The sequence below is a fragment of the Eimeria necatrix genome, genomic scaffold (genome assembly GCF_000499385.1).
Source record: "Eimeria necatrix Houghton genomic scaffold, Enh_scaff18, whole genome shotgun sequence".
Taxonomy (NCBI): Eukaryota; Apicomplexa; class Conoidasida; order Eucoccidiorida; family Eimeriidae; genus Eimeria; species Eimeria necatrix.
The window spans coordinates 67,044-81,175 of record NW_013652461.1 but is presented as its reverse complement, the minus strand read 5'-3'; the positions used below and the strand labels follow the sequence as shown (position 1 = coordinate 81,175).

The 14,132-nt window shown below is 46.4% G+C and overlaps 4 protein-coding genes across 4 annotated transcripts; all 4 read left to right on the top strand.

The window, feature by feature from the left end:
- Positions 1-706: 706 nt before the first annotated feature.
- Positions 707-3,407, top strand: ENH_00024560 (hypothetical protein; the record flags this gene model as incomplete). Its single annotated transcript, XM_013579621.1, is given in 8 exon segments — positions 707-984; positions 1,180-1,480; positions 1,604-1,810; positions 1,984-2,101; positions 2,208-2,534; positions 2,629-2,839; positions 3,033-3,172; positions 3,190-3,407. The coding sequence occupies 8 exon segments, from the start codon at positions 707-709 to the stop codon at positions 3,405-3,407; spliced, it is 1,800 nt and encodes a 599-aa protein (XP_013435075.1).
- A 388-nt stretch (positions 3,408-3,795) lies between these two features.
- On the top strand, positions 3,796-4,964 carry ENH_00024550 ('Dynein heavy chain 1, axonemal', related; the record flags this gene model as incomplete). Its single annotated transcript, XM_013579620.1, has 4 exons — positions 3,796-3,981; positions 4,097-4,196; positions 4,325-4,537; positions 4,693-4,964. 4 exons carry the CDS (start codon positions 3,796-3,798, stop codon positions 4,962-4,964), a joined length of 771 nt encoding a protein of 256 aa, XP_013435074.1.
- A 126-nt stretch (positions 4,965-5,090) lies between these two features.
- On the top strand, positions 5,091-5,944 carry ENH_00024540 (hypothetical protein, conserved; the record flags this gene model as incomplete). Its single annotated transcript, XM_013579619.1, has 3 exons — positions 5,091-5,219; positions 5,323-5,598; positions 5,681-5,944. 3 exons carry the CDS (start codon positions 5,091-5,093, stop codon positions 5,942-5,944), a joined length of 669 nt encoding a protein of 222 aa, XP_013435073.1.
- Positions 5,945-6,039: 95 nt separating this feature from the next.
- On the top strand, positions 6,040-13,402 carry ENH_00024530 (Dynein heavy chain 2, axonemal, related; the record flags this gene model as incomplete). Its single annotated transcript, XM_013579618.1, has 20 exons — positions 6,040-6,345; positions 6,447-6,540; positions 6,678-6,784; positions 6,963-7,070; positions 7,210-7,427; positions 7,634-7,871; positions 7,975-8,138; positions 8,261-8,465; positions 8,559-8,752; positions 8,875-9,171; positions 9,357-9,568; positions 9,670-9,955; positions 10,103-10,346; positions 10,445-10,669; positions 10,797-10,971; positions 11,908-12,203; positions 12,329-12,494; positions 12,587-12,732; positions 12,995-13,168; positions 13,307-13,402. The coding sequence occupies 20 exons, from the start codon at positions 6,040-6,042 to the stop codon at positions 13,400-13,402; spliced, it is 3,951 nt and encodes a 1,316-aa protein (XP_013435072.1).
- Positions 13,403-14,132: the final 730 nt, after the last annotated feature.

Genomic DNA, 14,132 nt, shown 5'->3' with positions numbered 1-14,132 from the left:
GGAGAAACAGCAGAAGCCCTAAGCGTCCTGCTTCACAGCACACAACAGCCATTACACGTAGTCGTTTCCTCAATTCAGGAATACGGAGAGTATCAAAGTGACATACAGCAGGAAGAATCGAAGGTGAGCACGCTAGCAAATGTAGGGCACATATTTATATGCCAGAAAGCGACTGCGTACTCACGCTTCTTGAGTTTCACCAGCCAATATGATTTCTGGAAATACGTGCCGTGTTGTGCACGAATCCGCAGACGGTTATTTGCTTCCTAGAAACCGACTTCACACAATTAAAGCAATCTTTGCTGGGACATTGCTCCATGAAGCAAACAGCCCTGACTGTTTATTTGCATGACAGCGCAAGAAAGGAGCAAAACGCGATCTTCGACTACATTGAGTGTAGGTGGTTATAGAAGCCTGAGATGTTTTGCTACAGCTATAAATGGGAAAAACCTCTCCTCGGAGACTTCTTAATATGTGGATAAGTTAGGTGTTTGCATTTTAGAGCGGAGTGTGTGGTTCAGCGAACACCCAAATTCTGCAGCGAGTTCCTACTAATACTGAAGAGATAAGAAGCCAAGTTGAGCTGTGCAGTCTGTGCAAAGAAAAGTTGCCAGAATTACGCGGCAGAATAAAGCCTCTTCAAGAGCAATTTTCTACTCTTCGAGAGCTTCGAGGTATAAGTTAAGGACATTGAATCAGACACAGAATGCAAATCTTTGAAATTGCTCGGATTCAAATAAAGTCGAATGCCTTGACTACAGTACACAGCTTTCTCTACAGTTTTGCGTATTCTGTAGCTTCGCCACATTCCTCAGCCCTCTCATTGTGCTTTACTGGCTCAACCCTTACTGACACAGATAAAACGTTATTTGCGCTACGCTCAGTTCATGTGCCTGAAGAAGAAGCGGCGAAGCTGGAAAAGCTTGCGCCAGCAATTGACGGCTTCCAGGCAGCACTAGACGCTGCAGAGAGCATGCTTATCCGGTAGGTTTGCCACAAGGTTGAATAGCAGTCCTGCAAAGTTCTGATGAAATGAAAGACGCACGAGCTTCTTGTATATTTTAAGTGTGTATGCATGAGCAAAGTGCTTCTCTGCCCAAACGTATAACGTGTGAAACGATTGATTCTGTTTGAATACGTGCACGGTGTTTTCTTTTTGTCCTTCTTTTCCTACTTTAGGACCAAGAAGGCCATGAAAATTGATGCCGAGATGCTTGTCACCTCCCTAGCTCGCAGGACATCAGACCTCTTTAAACAATTTATGATCTCCGCGCCATTTGACGGATCAAGTTTCAAATTTGAGGCCGCCACAGCATTCGGGATTCTAGAGGGGTTCAAGGCCGACCTGAATAAGCTTGCTGCTTCCAGGGAGGAGCTTTCACCGATTCTTGAGTTTTTCGGGATTGAGTACCACAGCAACCGGGACCTGGAACAGATGGAAAGTGATATCGACAAGTTGTGGGACGTGTGGTCGCTGAAGGTAAGTGCCTTTGCCCTATATTAGGCACACAGTAATTCACTAGCACTACAGGAAAAAAAGCACCTCTACGAAGAATGTAGTTGTGTACTCAAGAGTACGATGCCATGGCATTGTGCTCCTCAGAACGACTGGGACGAAGCATGGGAGTCAATGAGCTCCAAACCCTTTTATTCATTAAATGTTCCGGAGATTTATGCACAAGGCGACGCGTTTTTTAACCGTCTATTTAAAATCAAAGAGGGCAGGGATTGGCCTATTTGGAGAAGGATTCAGCATGAGCTAGAGCAAGTGATACAGGCATTGCCTCTCGTGACCAATCTCTTAGACCCTGTGAGCACTCTGCATAATCAACTTGTTTTTCTTGACACAAGCTGCTTGAGCCATTTTTAAATGTGGGGACCACGTTCCTCTGGGTTCTAGTGCGCAAAAGGTAAACTTCTGAAATAACGTACACAGCAGCAAGTACAGCGCCTAACAAGGGCAAAAATGCATCACTTGTTCAGGCAATTCGAGATCGTCACTGGGATCGGATCAAGGCGGAAGTAGCCGAAGGATTTGACCAGCGTTCGCGGGAGTTCACTTTGAAGTCTGTGTTTCATTTGGAGCTTCTGCGTCGTTCTGGTATGTGTTACGCGCCCCTCCTGTTATTGTAAGCAACGCGCTTGACGCAATTCAACAAATCGCTGGCTTGATGGCACAAGCAAAACCTATGCGTAATCTTTTACAGATTTGGTCTCCCGTTTGACTGAAGAAGCAAGAAAGGAATTCAAGATCGAGGCGGCACTCAATGAAATTATATCTGTGTGGAGCTCATTGGAGCTGAAAATTGTGCCATACAAGACTAACATGCTTCGGGTCGAAACAGACGAAGACCTTCTGTCTACGCTAGAGGAGCATTTGCTGAGCCTTTCAACCATTAAGAACGACCAGTTTCATGTCCCCTTCAAAGATATCGTAACCTATTGGGAGTCTACTCTTTCAGTCATAGCGGAACTTTTGGAGCTGTTGCAACAGGTGCAAAGACAATGGGCGTACCTTGAAAATGTCTTTCGAGGTAGGGGGACAAAAATGGAGCCTTTAAAAGTGCCCTTTGACTCATTGCTGTGGACAAGAAAAGCATTTTTGCCTCTGTGTCTACGAGATGACAGGTTCTGAAGACATCCGCATACTGCTGCCCCAGGAAGCGACGCTATTCGATAGAACAGATAGGCTCTTTTTTTACACGCTGTTGAATTTTCAGCAGGCTTCCACACTGGTCAATGCTTGCAGCCAACCAAACATAAAGGAGGAACTCCGTCTTATGAATGATGATTTAGAAGCTATCCAAAAGTCTCTCGATGATTACCTGGAGAGGAAAAGGTTCGTTTGATGAGATCTGACGCCCTCTGTGCTCATGTTGTTTCTTCGCATAACACACTTTCTAATATTTTTTATTTTCTGTTTTCCAGGGGCTCTTCATATTTTCTTTCACAATGGTTCAGCATGGTGTCTGGATCTTGATTAAGAATTTTCCATGGCACATGTTGCAGTCTATTGTGTCTTTCGTTTGCAGACAGGAATTCCCTCGATTCTATTTCGTTTCTAATTCTGACATGCTTGAAATATTGGGTGATGCGAGGGACCCCGAGAAGGCTCAGAATTACATCAAAAAGTGTTTCCAAGGAATAAAATCCCTTGATCTTGTGGCACCCGGTAGGGCAGTACGGTAGTGCAATCGACCTCAGAAGGCAGCTACAAAGCATTTGCTTCCATTGATCAGGAATGCAAGTCCTTTGTTTTCTACTACACTGAGCGAGGATTCACACGGCCTGTGGAACCACTGCAGGAAGACGTGGAAACAAATGCTGGGAAGCAGATGGCTTTACATCGTGTGAAGGAGAGAGACTCAAGCTTGTTCCAAGACCGATATCTGTTGAAGGGGGTGTAGAACAATGGCTAAACAAGGTACGGGTAATTCTAATAAGTAGCACACATCCAGGGAGGCCTCGCATGATCGGTAATTTTCCACGATTTGTGGAAAATTTCATGGTCCCACTGTGAAAGCTCTGCTCAGCTTACACGCTCAATGCACGACACTTTAAAAAAACAGCTAGTAGCTGTACATCAGCAAAGCATGGCGCATGGAAGCAAGAAGGACAAGTGGATCAAAGATAACTGTTTCCAGCTGGTCATTACGTCTTGCCAAATCACTTGGTGAGACAGCTAACGTGTTGTTTCGAGCACACACATTGCATTTTTAAATATTTACCGTAGCGGTAGATGAGGGCTCAGGGAATTTTCTACTTTTCCTCAAACCTAATTGCTCCATTAGGACCATGGAGACAGAGAGTGCACTCCGCCGGCTCAGCAAGGGCAACAAATTCGCTCTGAAAACTTTAAAGCGCCACCAGTCGAAGCAGTTATTTCATCTGGCAGAGCTTCTGAAGAAAGCAGGAAATGACAGAGACCGAATGAAACTGAAGGCGCTTGTGACTGTTGAAGTGCACAACCGCGACGTGCATGTACGACCTTAACAATTAGATCTTCTAAACCAGTATGATGAGAACTACTTTTTGGTCTACGCAGCGAGCACTGCAGGAGATCTTTTAAATGCTCACTGCTCTGCTGTTCATCCAGGAAAAATTGATTCAAAGCCGTTGTGACAGTGAACACCACTTTTTGTGGACTTCACAACTTAGACTGGAGCTACGGGAGGATATTTCTGAGGCTGAAAGAAGTAAAAGCCTCACGAAACAGGCGCAGATTCTTAGCTTTTTAATGGGGTTAATATGGCCTTGGCTCTGTTTGTTTGACCAGTGACGCATGGTGCACATCGTCGCCAGCGATCTGCATTTTTTCATGCAGGCGGCAATCCGGCATCCTTCAACCAAACAGGCTTTTCGGGCACGCTCCTGTGCCAGGGCCTCCAAACAGAAACAGTGACACCCTACGGCTACGAGTATCAAGGAATTTACAGTCGGCTGGTCATAACCCCTCTCACAGACCAATGCTTTATGGCCCTTACATTCGCCTTACACTGCAGATTGGGCGGATCATGCCAGGGCCCTGCAGGCACCGGTACGCTAATGCTGCAGCATTATAGGATCGGCTGAAAAAACTGCTTGCCACTGCGTCTATTTCTACAGAAAATCGTTAAACTTCTTAAAATGGTTTTCGTGTGCCGAATACTAAATACTAAAAATTCTGTATTTAATTTTGGCTCTTTCTCTCAGGAAAGACTGAAACAGTAAAGGACCTTGGAAAAACACTGGCAAAATTTGTTATTGTTTTCAACTGCTCGGACGCACTTGATTACTTGTCTCTGGGCCGAATCTTTAGTGGGCTGGCCCAAAGCGGCGCTTGGTGCTGCTTTGACGAGTTTAACCGAATAGGCCTGGAGGTTCTCTCCGTAGTTGCACAGCAAATATCGACTATTCAGAACGCGTTAAGGCAAGTGCTTCATGCGACGCAGCTTGAGATACACAATGGCATGTGCGGCGCGTGACCCTCTCGCTATATGGTGTTCTTGCACTCGTTCAGGGAAATACCGCCGGATGAGCACGTGCAACGCAAGTTCTTTTTTGAGGGACAGAGGGTCCGCCTGGATACTGGCTGTGCTATATTTAGCACAATGAATCCAGGCTACAGGGGCAGAGCAGACCTGCCTGACAACTTGAAAAGCCTATTCCGCCCCGTTGCCATGATGAGCCCAGACGTTGCACTAATATGTGAAATTTTACTAATGTCAGAAGGATTTGAGGTCAGTAGCAGGACGTTCTGAGGAATCAGATGCTTGGGCGTTATGCTAAAGCACATTTGATGAGGGTTTTTCCTGAGGTGGTGATGTTCCTCTGACTCTGCAGAATGCCCGATCACTGTCGCGGAAAGCTACTGCTCTCTTTCAATTATTGACACAACAGCTAAGCAAGCAAGACCACTACGACTTTGGACTTCGTCCAATTCGTGCAGCGCTGCAGAGGGCTGGAGAAGTCAAGCGTCAGGCGGATGAAAGCATGACGGAGCAGGCTGTCATGATTTTGGCCATCCTTGACATGGTTGTCCCTAAAACTGTTCCAGAAGACTTGGAAATTTTGTTTTCTCTTGTTAAGGATCTATTCCCTGAAAATGATATTGTTGAAGTAAGTCTCGTATAAGAATGCGTATTCTTTTCACCGGGAAACTCCTCGCAAGATCAGCAACCGTGTTGTGCTTCTTTTACAGAGAGAATCAGAAGTTCTCCGGGAAGCTATTGAGTTGGCAGTAGAGAGGAACGGGTGGACCAGAGTGGAGAGTCAAATGACCAAGGCGCAGCAGTTATTTCAATGCATGCACAGTCGACACGGAAACATGCTTGTTGGCAGTACTCTGTCTGGCAAATCCACAGTGATGTCCATTCTAGAGCAAGCTTTGAACTACCTCAGTACTCGAGGTCAGCTCGTGTTTTCTTTAGCGAGGATTGCATGGCGTCGAAGTGCATTCGTCTGAACTGCAGTTTGTCGTTTAACTCCAGCTGCAAAAGCGAATATGAGGAACAGACAATCGTTTGTGGCTAGTAAGAACAGTTGGCAAGTTTCGAGGGAATGCCTGCGTCAATTACAGGACCAGAGTATCCCAGAGTCAAAAAATGCGTTGTCAATCCCAAGTCACTTGACGGCTCAGAACTCTACGGCGGGTTTAGCTCCACTACACGCGAGTGGACCGATGGAGTATTTTCAGCATTGCTTCGAACATGCTGCAACGAAGTGCAGCTACAAAGCAGATGCAGTAGATGGGTTGTACTTGATGGACCAGTTGACACGACGTGGGTAGAAAGCATGAATTCACTTCTTGATGACAGCAAAACATTGACGCTGACGAACGGAGATAGAATTGAGCTGCATCCCCAGGTAAGCCTGAATAAGTTATCTTGTAGATGTTGATGTCAGGATACTGGAACGATGTGTTGCACAGTGCAGCTCCTTCGGACGTCTGGAAATGGACTTTTTAGGTGTCGTTGCTTTTCGAAGTTGAAAACTTGTCGGCTGCGTCTCCATCGACCGTTAGTCGGGTAGGCATACTCTTTATGGATCCTGCAATGCTAGGTAGGCAACATATTCTGTGAGTGCGGCCCGTCCCAAGAGTAAAATGACAGTTCAAGAATCTTAGAATTCAGCATAAGCATACTAGTACCCAATAGCCTAGTCGAAGCCAAGGTGTGTGAATATATATGTCCCTTTAGGCTGGGCCCCGTATGTGGACGCATGGATAGCCAAACAATACGGCGTAGACGAGTCAGCTCAATATTTGCGATCTCTCTTCGACAAGTATCTCCCAAAAGTGCAGCAGGTAAACATCCCCAATGCGCCTATGCTTATCAGAATCAATTGAAGGTGTTCCAGACAGTGCAGCTTCATATCCTAGCTTTTTCTCCCCTCAAAACATTTTACTCGGTAGATATGATCCAACGTAACCAGGAGTCACAGATTCGCGTGCAGTTCTTTGTGATGTATGTTACGTCTTATAGGCAGTCCACGAAGGTGAACAAGTCGTGAAATTATCGAAAGTTGGGGCTGTTTTATCACTCTGCCGACTGTTCGAAATAGTTGCTTGCCAACCAACTGTGAATGTCAAGGTAGGCACTCATGACAGTATGACGCCTGACTAAGTTAGAATTTGTTTATGAGCTAGGCAGCTTTTTGAATCAAAGACACTGCAGCAGTTCTCTGTCAAAGGCCCGTATCGGCTGCAAGAGTCTCTCTGTAAATATTCAGAGTCACGGATCACAGCCCCTTTTGGAGAAAATCTTCCTTTTTGCACTTGTCTGGACTGTGGGAGCAGCTATGACATCAAGCAGCAGGTCGCACATTGATTCAACAATTCGTCAGATTAGCAACAGCTTTCCGCCATCGCATACCGTGTATGACTACGCCCTGAGTGTTGAAAAGGGAGAGTGGACGCTATGGGAGGACCGAGTGCCTTCGCCGTACAGGTAGCGCAAAACGAGTGGCAAACACTCTAAAGGCATATTTCAGAGACGCTAACTGATACTGCGACTGTGCCTTAAAGAAGTTGCATGAGTCGTCTCTTGCAGTTTTCTGTTTGGAGCAAAAACGCGGAGCAGTTGGCTGGTGAGCAGTTCATGCTGCGTTCGCAAACGCACTTCCCCCCGAACAAACGACTTGCATGTGGTTTCAGGCCGCTAGATGGCATGCCATTTCACCGGATATTCGTTCCAACGGCTGATATTGTTTGTCACGCTTTCCTCCTAGGTGGTCTTATGCGACACAAAGCTCACTCTCTTGTAGTTGGGAGCCGTGGTTGCGGCAAAACTTCTTGTATTTTAAAAGCCGTTCTAAACGACCTACCTGACAGCGTCTACACAACAACAACGCTAACCTTTTCATCACAGACCTCTTCAAAGGAAGCACAGGAGGTACGCCATTCAATATGTCAGACGCCAACAGCGGCTAAGACCAAAGTACAATAGGCATCTCCCATGTCATTTCCAATTGCTGCTGCATTTGCGGCTCACGCAGGGCTTCGAAAACAAACTAGAAAAACGGGTGAAGGGAAAATGGGGACCACCTGGGAAGAAAATACTGGTTTGTTTCATCGACGACCTGGACATGCCAAGACCAGATCAATTTGGTTCCCAACCCCCCCTTGAGCTTCTAAGACACTTTATCGACTACGGCAGCTGGTAGGAAAAAAACATCAGTAGATATTCCCATTGTTTTCTTAGTTGAGTCACATGACATATTGCCATTAGCTTGTTATTTAGCATGCTTCCAAAGTAGCCTTCTGACATGTGGTCGCTTTCAGGTATGACCGGAGCCGGCAGTCATTGAAGGTCGTTCTTGACATGCAAGTCATAGCAGCCATGAGATCCTCTGAAGGCGGTCGCTCTACAATAGCTCCCCGGTTGCTATCGCGCTTCAATACTATTGCATTTTTAGAGCCCTCATTGCCGCGCCTCAGCCGTATCTACCAAACGTTGGTTTTACACAAGTTTTCTGATTTCAAAGAAGTAAGAATCAGTATGCTATACAGCGTGGTTTTGCTTTTCTGTGTAAGATCTGCTTGCAGTCACATTGTACTTCTGTCTTGCTGCCTGCCGCAGGACGTGAGGAGCGCTGCAGAGAATATCGCCGCCGCAACTGTGGCACTGCACCAAGCAGTCCGCCAAAGCTTTAGACCGAAACCTGAGAAACCGCACTACCTTTTCAGCATGCGGGACACGTCAAAAGTCGTTCACGGCCTCTACCAGGCTGACCATCGATGCATTGAGGATAGAGATGCTCTCCTTAAGCTATGGTACGGGCTTTCAGGTGAAGCTAATATAGGATGAACAACAGGCCGCAAAAATACGCCGATTCAAAGGCGTAGACTGATCAATCATGCAGTCACCAGCATTCCTTTTTGGGCGTTGTACAAAGGTATCATGAGTGTCAGCGTGTCTACCAAGACCGCTTAGCATCTGTTGAAGATGTAGACCATTTTATAGAAGTCCTGGACAATGTTCTTGAGAAGACGTTCCAAATACGTACAAAGGATTTGACAAAGGATAGAGGCGTCCTATTTAGTCACCTGCGTGCAGAGCAGTCTGGGGCCTTAGCATTAGGTGGGTACGAGGAAGTGCAGGATCGCCAGGCGTTGAGAGCCAGCCTTCAACTAAAGCTGAAGGAGATCAACGCAATAAGCAAGACCGGGACACTCCACTTGGTTCTCTTTAGGTGAGAACTTTGTCGAAGGTGCTGTATTTGGCAGTATGCATGCTTTTTGCATCCACAGATGCAACTAGGCCGGAATATCCTGTCAACATCTATATGCAGCGTGCCTCACACAGCACAAGCGCCTCGCCTATTTTGGGGGCTAAGGCTACTTCCAGCGTGCGTTTGTCCTGAGAGTGTCTTTGCAGGGAGGCAGTTGAGCACTGCTGCAGAATTCACAGGGTGCTTTGTATGCCCAGAGGCCACATGCTGCTGGTTGGGGTTGGAGGCAGTGGAAGGCAATCGCTAGCCATGCTTGCTACAAAGCTCCTGGACTTTAGCCTGTGGCAGGTCCGAGTGGCGAAAAACTTTACCATTTGTGAATTCAAAGAAGATTTAAAGCAGCAAATATTAAAAGCAGGTGCGCCGAATATTTGAAGAATGCCTTGGCACAATGCTTGCATGAAAACCACGGGGGTCCAGACGCGATCTCGAAACCGCGTCTGTAACGTTTGACCGCAGGTATAGACGGCAGCCGGACTAGTATACTGTTGACTGACAAAGAGCTCAAGACTGACGCATTTTCAGACTGCCTGAACAGCCTTCTAGCTGCTGGGCATGTTCCAGGAATGCTGGATTCCGAAAGCGTCGGGATGCTGCTAAAAGACCTCCATGCTGCAGCTGAAGCTGCAAAAGTTTCAGTACAGCCTGATGCGATTGTCGAATTTTTCTTGTCACGCGTCAAGGAAAATATTCGCGTACTGCTTTGTGTTAGCCCAATTGGGAGCAAGCTAAGGGACTACTGCCGGTAAGGAACAAGTAGCAGACGTCAGGAACGCATGTCATAGGCCTGCAGGTGACACCATATCATGGACGTGTATGATTGCGTGCCTTTGGACAAGTAATTATTTCATGATGGAATGCCTTAAAAACGTTGTTGCACAAATAAATTCAGGATGTTTCCGGCATTCATAAATGAAACGACAATCGACTGGTTCTTCACCTGGCCCCAAGATGCATTGGAGGAGGTGGCAGCAACCTTCCTGGAAAATGCGGATATGGACGGCCCAACTCGTGAAGCGGTTGCAAAAGCGAGCAGCTGTGTTCACATGGATGCTATCAGTGAAGCTGAAGCCTTTTGGAGAGAGGCAAAGCGCACCAGTTATATAACGCCTACGAAGTTTTTACGACTCGTTAGTGTAAGGCTTCCGAAATTTCCAAACGCTCGCGAAATCCAGCTTGCGTTTACATGGACTTATGCTTAAGACAAGTGTACATGGGTTTCTCTGTGGTTTAGGGCTATCGATGCATGCTGAAGGAAAAACGAGATGGAGTTCACGAAAAGATGAACAAACTGTCAACCGGTTTAGGCAAGCTAGTAGAGGCCCGATATCAGGTAGAGGCAATGAATGAGGAGCTCGAGGCCAAAAAGGAAGATGTCGCAAAAAAGCAGCGGGAGTGTGACGAACTGATGGTGGTCATTGTCGAGAAGCGCACGCTGGCGGATGAACAAATGAAGCAGGTATCAAGATACTTTTCCGCCTTTGCTGAGTGCCTATTACGCCAAGAATTTTGAATGAATCCCATACAAAATATGGCGCCATGAAAAATATGACCAGACTGTCGCAGCTATGTAATGCGGCATGCAGGTTGAAGCAGACAGCGCCAGAATTCAAACGGAAGAAGTGGAGACGAAGCTCCTTTCAGAGGAAGCTAGGCGAGACCTTGACAAAGCAATGCCAGCGCTAGAAGCAGCAATAGATGCTCTTGAGAAACTTGACAAGAAATCAGTTGCCGAAGTCAAGGCATATACAAAGCCACCAGGTCCTTATATTCAAATGTGGCTTCCGTGTGATTGGTTGGCCACTGTGTGTAGCTAGCTTGGCCTGCTTGGCGTTCGTGGCAGGTTGTAGCTAAAACTGTGCGGTGTTTTTGCAGAACTCGTAGTCAAAACAATGGCGGCTGTTATGACAGTTATGGAAAAGCCGCCTTCTTGGTCTCAAGCAAAAGTTGAACTGAATGATCCCAGTTTCTTGACAAGAGTTAAAAACTTTGACAAAGACTCAATCACAAATGCAACGTTGAAAAAGATCGAAAAATTCACAAAAGACCCTTCGTTTGCGCCACCAAACGTTCAGAAAGTTTCTCGTGCTGCTGGAGCCTTGTGTTTGTGGGTCCATGCCATGCAAATGTACGCGGAAGTCTACAGGGACGTTGAGCCAAAACGCCTGAAGCTTCGCCTTGCAGAAGAGGAGCTTGAAAAGAAACAAACAGATCTACGGCTGGCTCGCGGCAGGTAAGCACAGCAGCACGCAGGCGCCAGGTACCAGCTTAGAGCCAGAGCGAAATGCAGAAATTACGTAGAAGTCTGGGAGTTCCTTTGCAGGTTGGAGGACATACAAAAACGGCTTGAGGAGCTGAATAAGCAGTACGACGAGAGCCTTCGTAATAAGGGCGAGCTCAACAATTCGGCAGAGGAGTTACGAGTGAAGCTTGAAAGAGCAGAAAGCCTTATTACTGGCTTGGCAGACGAAAGAGATCGATGGGAGCTATCTTTGGAGAGCCATAGGGACAAACTCGACAATATTCCGGGAGATGCTCTTCTTGGAGCAGCCTTCATGTCGTACGCTGGCCCTTTTACGTCTCCCTATAGATCTCATCTTGTAAGTTTGAAAGAAAGTTGTAACCCTGCAATCAACCGTTTTACTCGATTTCCTATCCACGGAATAGCAGAGAAGTAAACGTGCATTAAGAGGAAAGCTGAAGAGATGATTTTGCGGCACAGCCTGCTTACCGACCGTACACTTCAGGTAAAGGAGCTCTGGATGCGCAAACTGCAAGATTTGAATATCCCCTGCAGCGCAGATTTCGATTTCACCGATTTTCTTGTCACTGCTGTGGAAGTTCGTCAGTGGCAGTTGGATGGGCTTCCGACGGATCCTTTTTCCGCCGAAAATGGTGCTTTAATAACGAAGGCTTCAAAATGGCCTCTTATTATTGACCCTCAAAGCCAAGCTAATCGGTGGATTAGAAAGTTAAAGTCTCCAGATATCACGGTAAAAAATCAAAAAAAAAAAGAATGTAAAACTACTTGCTTCACTTATCAGTATAGAGGTATCCAGAAGAGCTGCTAAACACGCTTGACAAGCTCCAGCTTTTGCATGTATTTCCTTTGGTTCAGGTTGTTGACCCTGAATCGAAGTCACTAATGCGGGTTCTTCACCTTTCGGTGCAAACCGGGCACTCCGTATTGCTGGAGCGCCTGCAGACTCAAATAGATCCATCACTCGAGCCCATTATTACCAAGAATGTTGTTGAAGTTAACGGAAACCATTTTGTTCGCATTGGTATGCCGATGTAAAGCCTTCATATCTCCCTATGATCTGTTTCGTTGCGTGAATGATGAAGGGCTTGCGCGCTGCGTTCTAACGTGTTGCAGGGGACCAGCTTGTGCCTTACAATGATAAGTTTTCTCTCTGGATGACAACCAAAATTGGAAATCCTCAATTTCCCCCAGAGATCGAGGCAGAAGTCACATTAATCAACTTCGTCATCATGCAGGATGGCTTGACTGAACAACTTCTGGTTAGCTGATAGAAAGAACTTTTAGATCGCATCAAATTTTGGTTTACTCTCCTATTCATGGATAAACGAAGGTGAAACAAGTGAAAACAAGAGTAGACAGATCTGACGTGATGATGGCTCCTACTTGCACGGGTTGAAGGGATTGAAAAGGAGAAAGAGGAACTTCCTTCTATACTAGTGCTGTTCTCTCGCTGTGAAACAAGGCTCTGTTTTCTTCTTTAAAAAAACAAGCAAAAGCTCAAAGCTGCTTTTTAAAATTCAGGGAATTGTTGTAATGAAAGAAGAGCCAAGCCTGGAAGCACACAAGCATGCACTGGTTTTGAAACTTGCTGAAGGCCGGAAGCGTTTGCAAGACATCGAGGATCAAATTCTCAAGCTTTTAACTGCGGCAAGAGGCTACCTTCTAGATGATATGGAGCTTATCCGAGTGCTGCAAGTGAGTACAAGCGCAGCAAAGCCCCAATGGATTTGTTCCGCGAAGACAACACAACTCACAATGAAAACCAATGGAATGCAGCGCAGTATCACTAGGGCTAAATAGCAATACTCCAGAAAGAGTGAGCATGCATTTCAGGATTCAAAACGCGTTGCAGGGGATGTCACCTCACAAATTGAAGTGTCAGAGCGCACCATGAAGAAAATCGATCAAGCACGGGAAGCATACCGGTAGGAAGTCAAAAAGCGATTTCACAGGTGGACTAAGGCGTAAAAACATCGTTTGCCGAATCTTCGAAATGGCAATTCTTTTAAGCACAATTAGCAGATAAGGCATAGGGCCACATATTGCCTTGGTGCGCACTGTCTGTAGACCCTGCGGCCATCGTGCTTCAGTTCTGTATTTCGTCTTGCAAGATCTAGCACTAGCGGACTCTATGTATCAATTTTCGCTAGACGCCTATGAAGACTTGTTTATGGAGTCAATCACACGAGCGATGGAATCAAACGCAGTGGCAGCGTCAGCAGAGGAACATGTCATTGCACTGAATGCAGATCATACGCTTGCAATATACAGGTACGGGGGTTGCTAACTGAGCGAACTTGCATCCTTTTATATCACAGTAAAACGTACATGCTTGTGGCGTTGCTTTGTTCTCATTTTTTGGTGTCAACTAGGCACGCAAGACAGGGTGTTTTTGAGCGTCACAAGCCCCTTTTAAGCCTGCACCTGTGTGCAAGCATCCTCCTTGCTGAAGACCAGATTAACCGTCACGAGTACGCTTTTCTTTTCACGCGTGGTGGTCTTCACGATGCGGCCACATCTATTCCTAACCCCGACCCAGAGTGGATTGCGCCGGCGGCGTGGCAGCTTATTTGCAAGGCTGGTCAGCTAGAAGCATTCCAAGGCTTGCAGAGCTCTATAGAGCAAAATCTACGGTATGCTAAATAGATGTTTGTCCCCA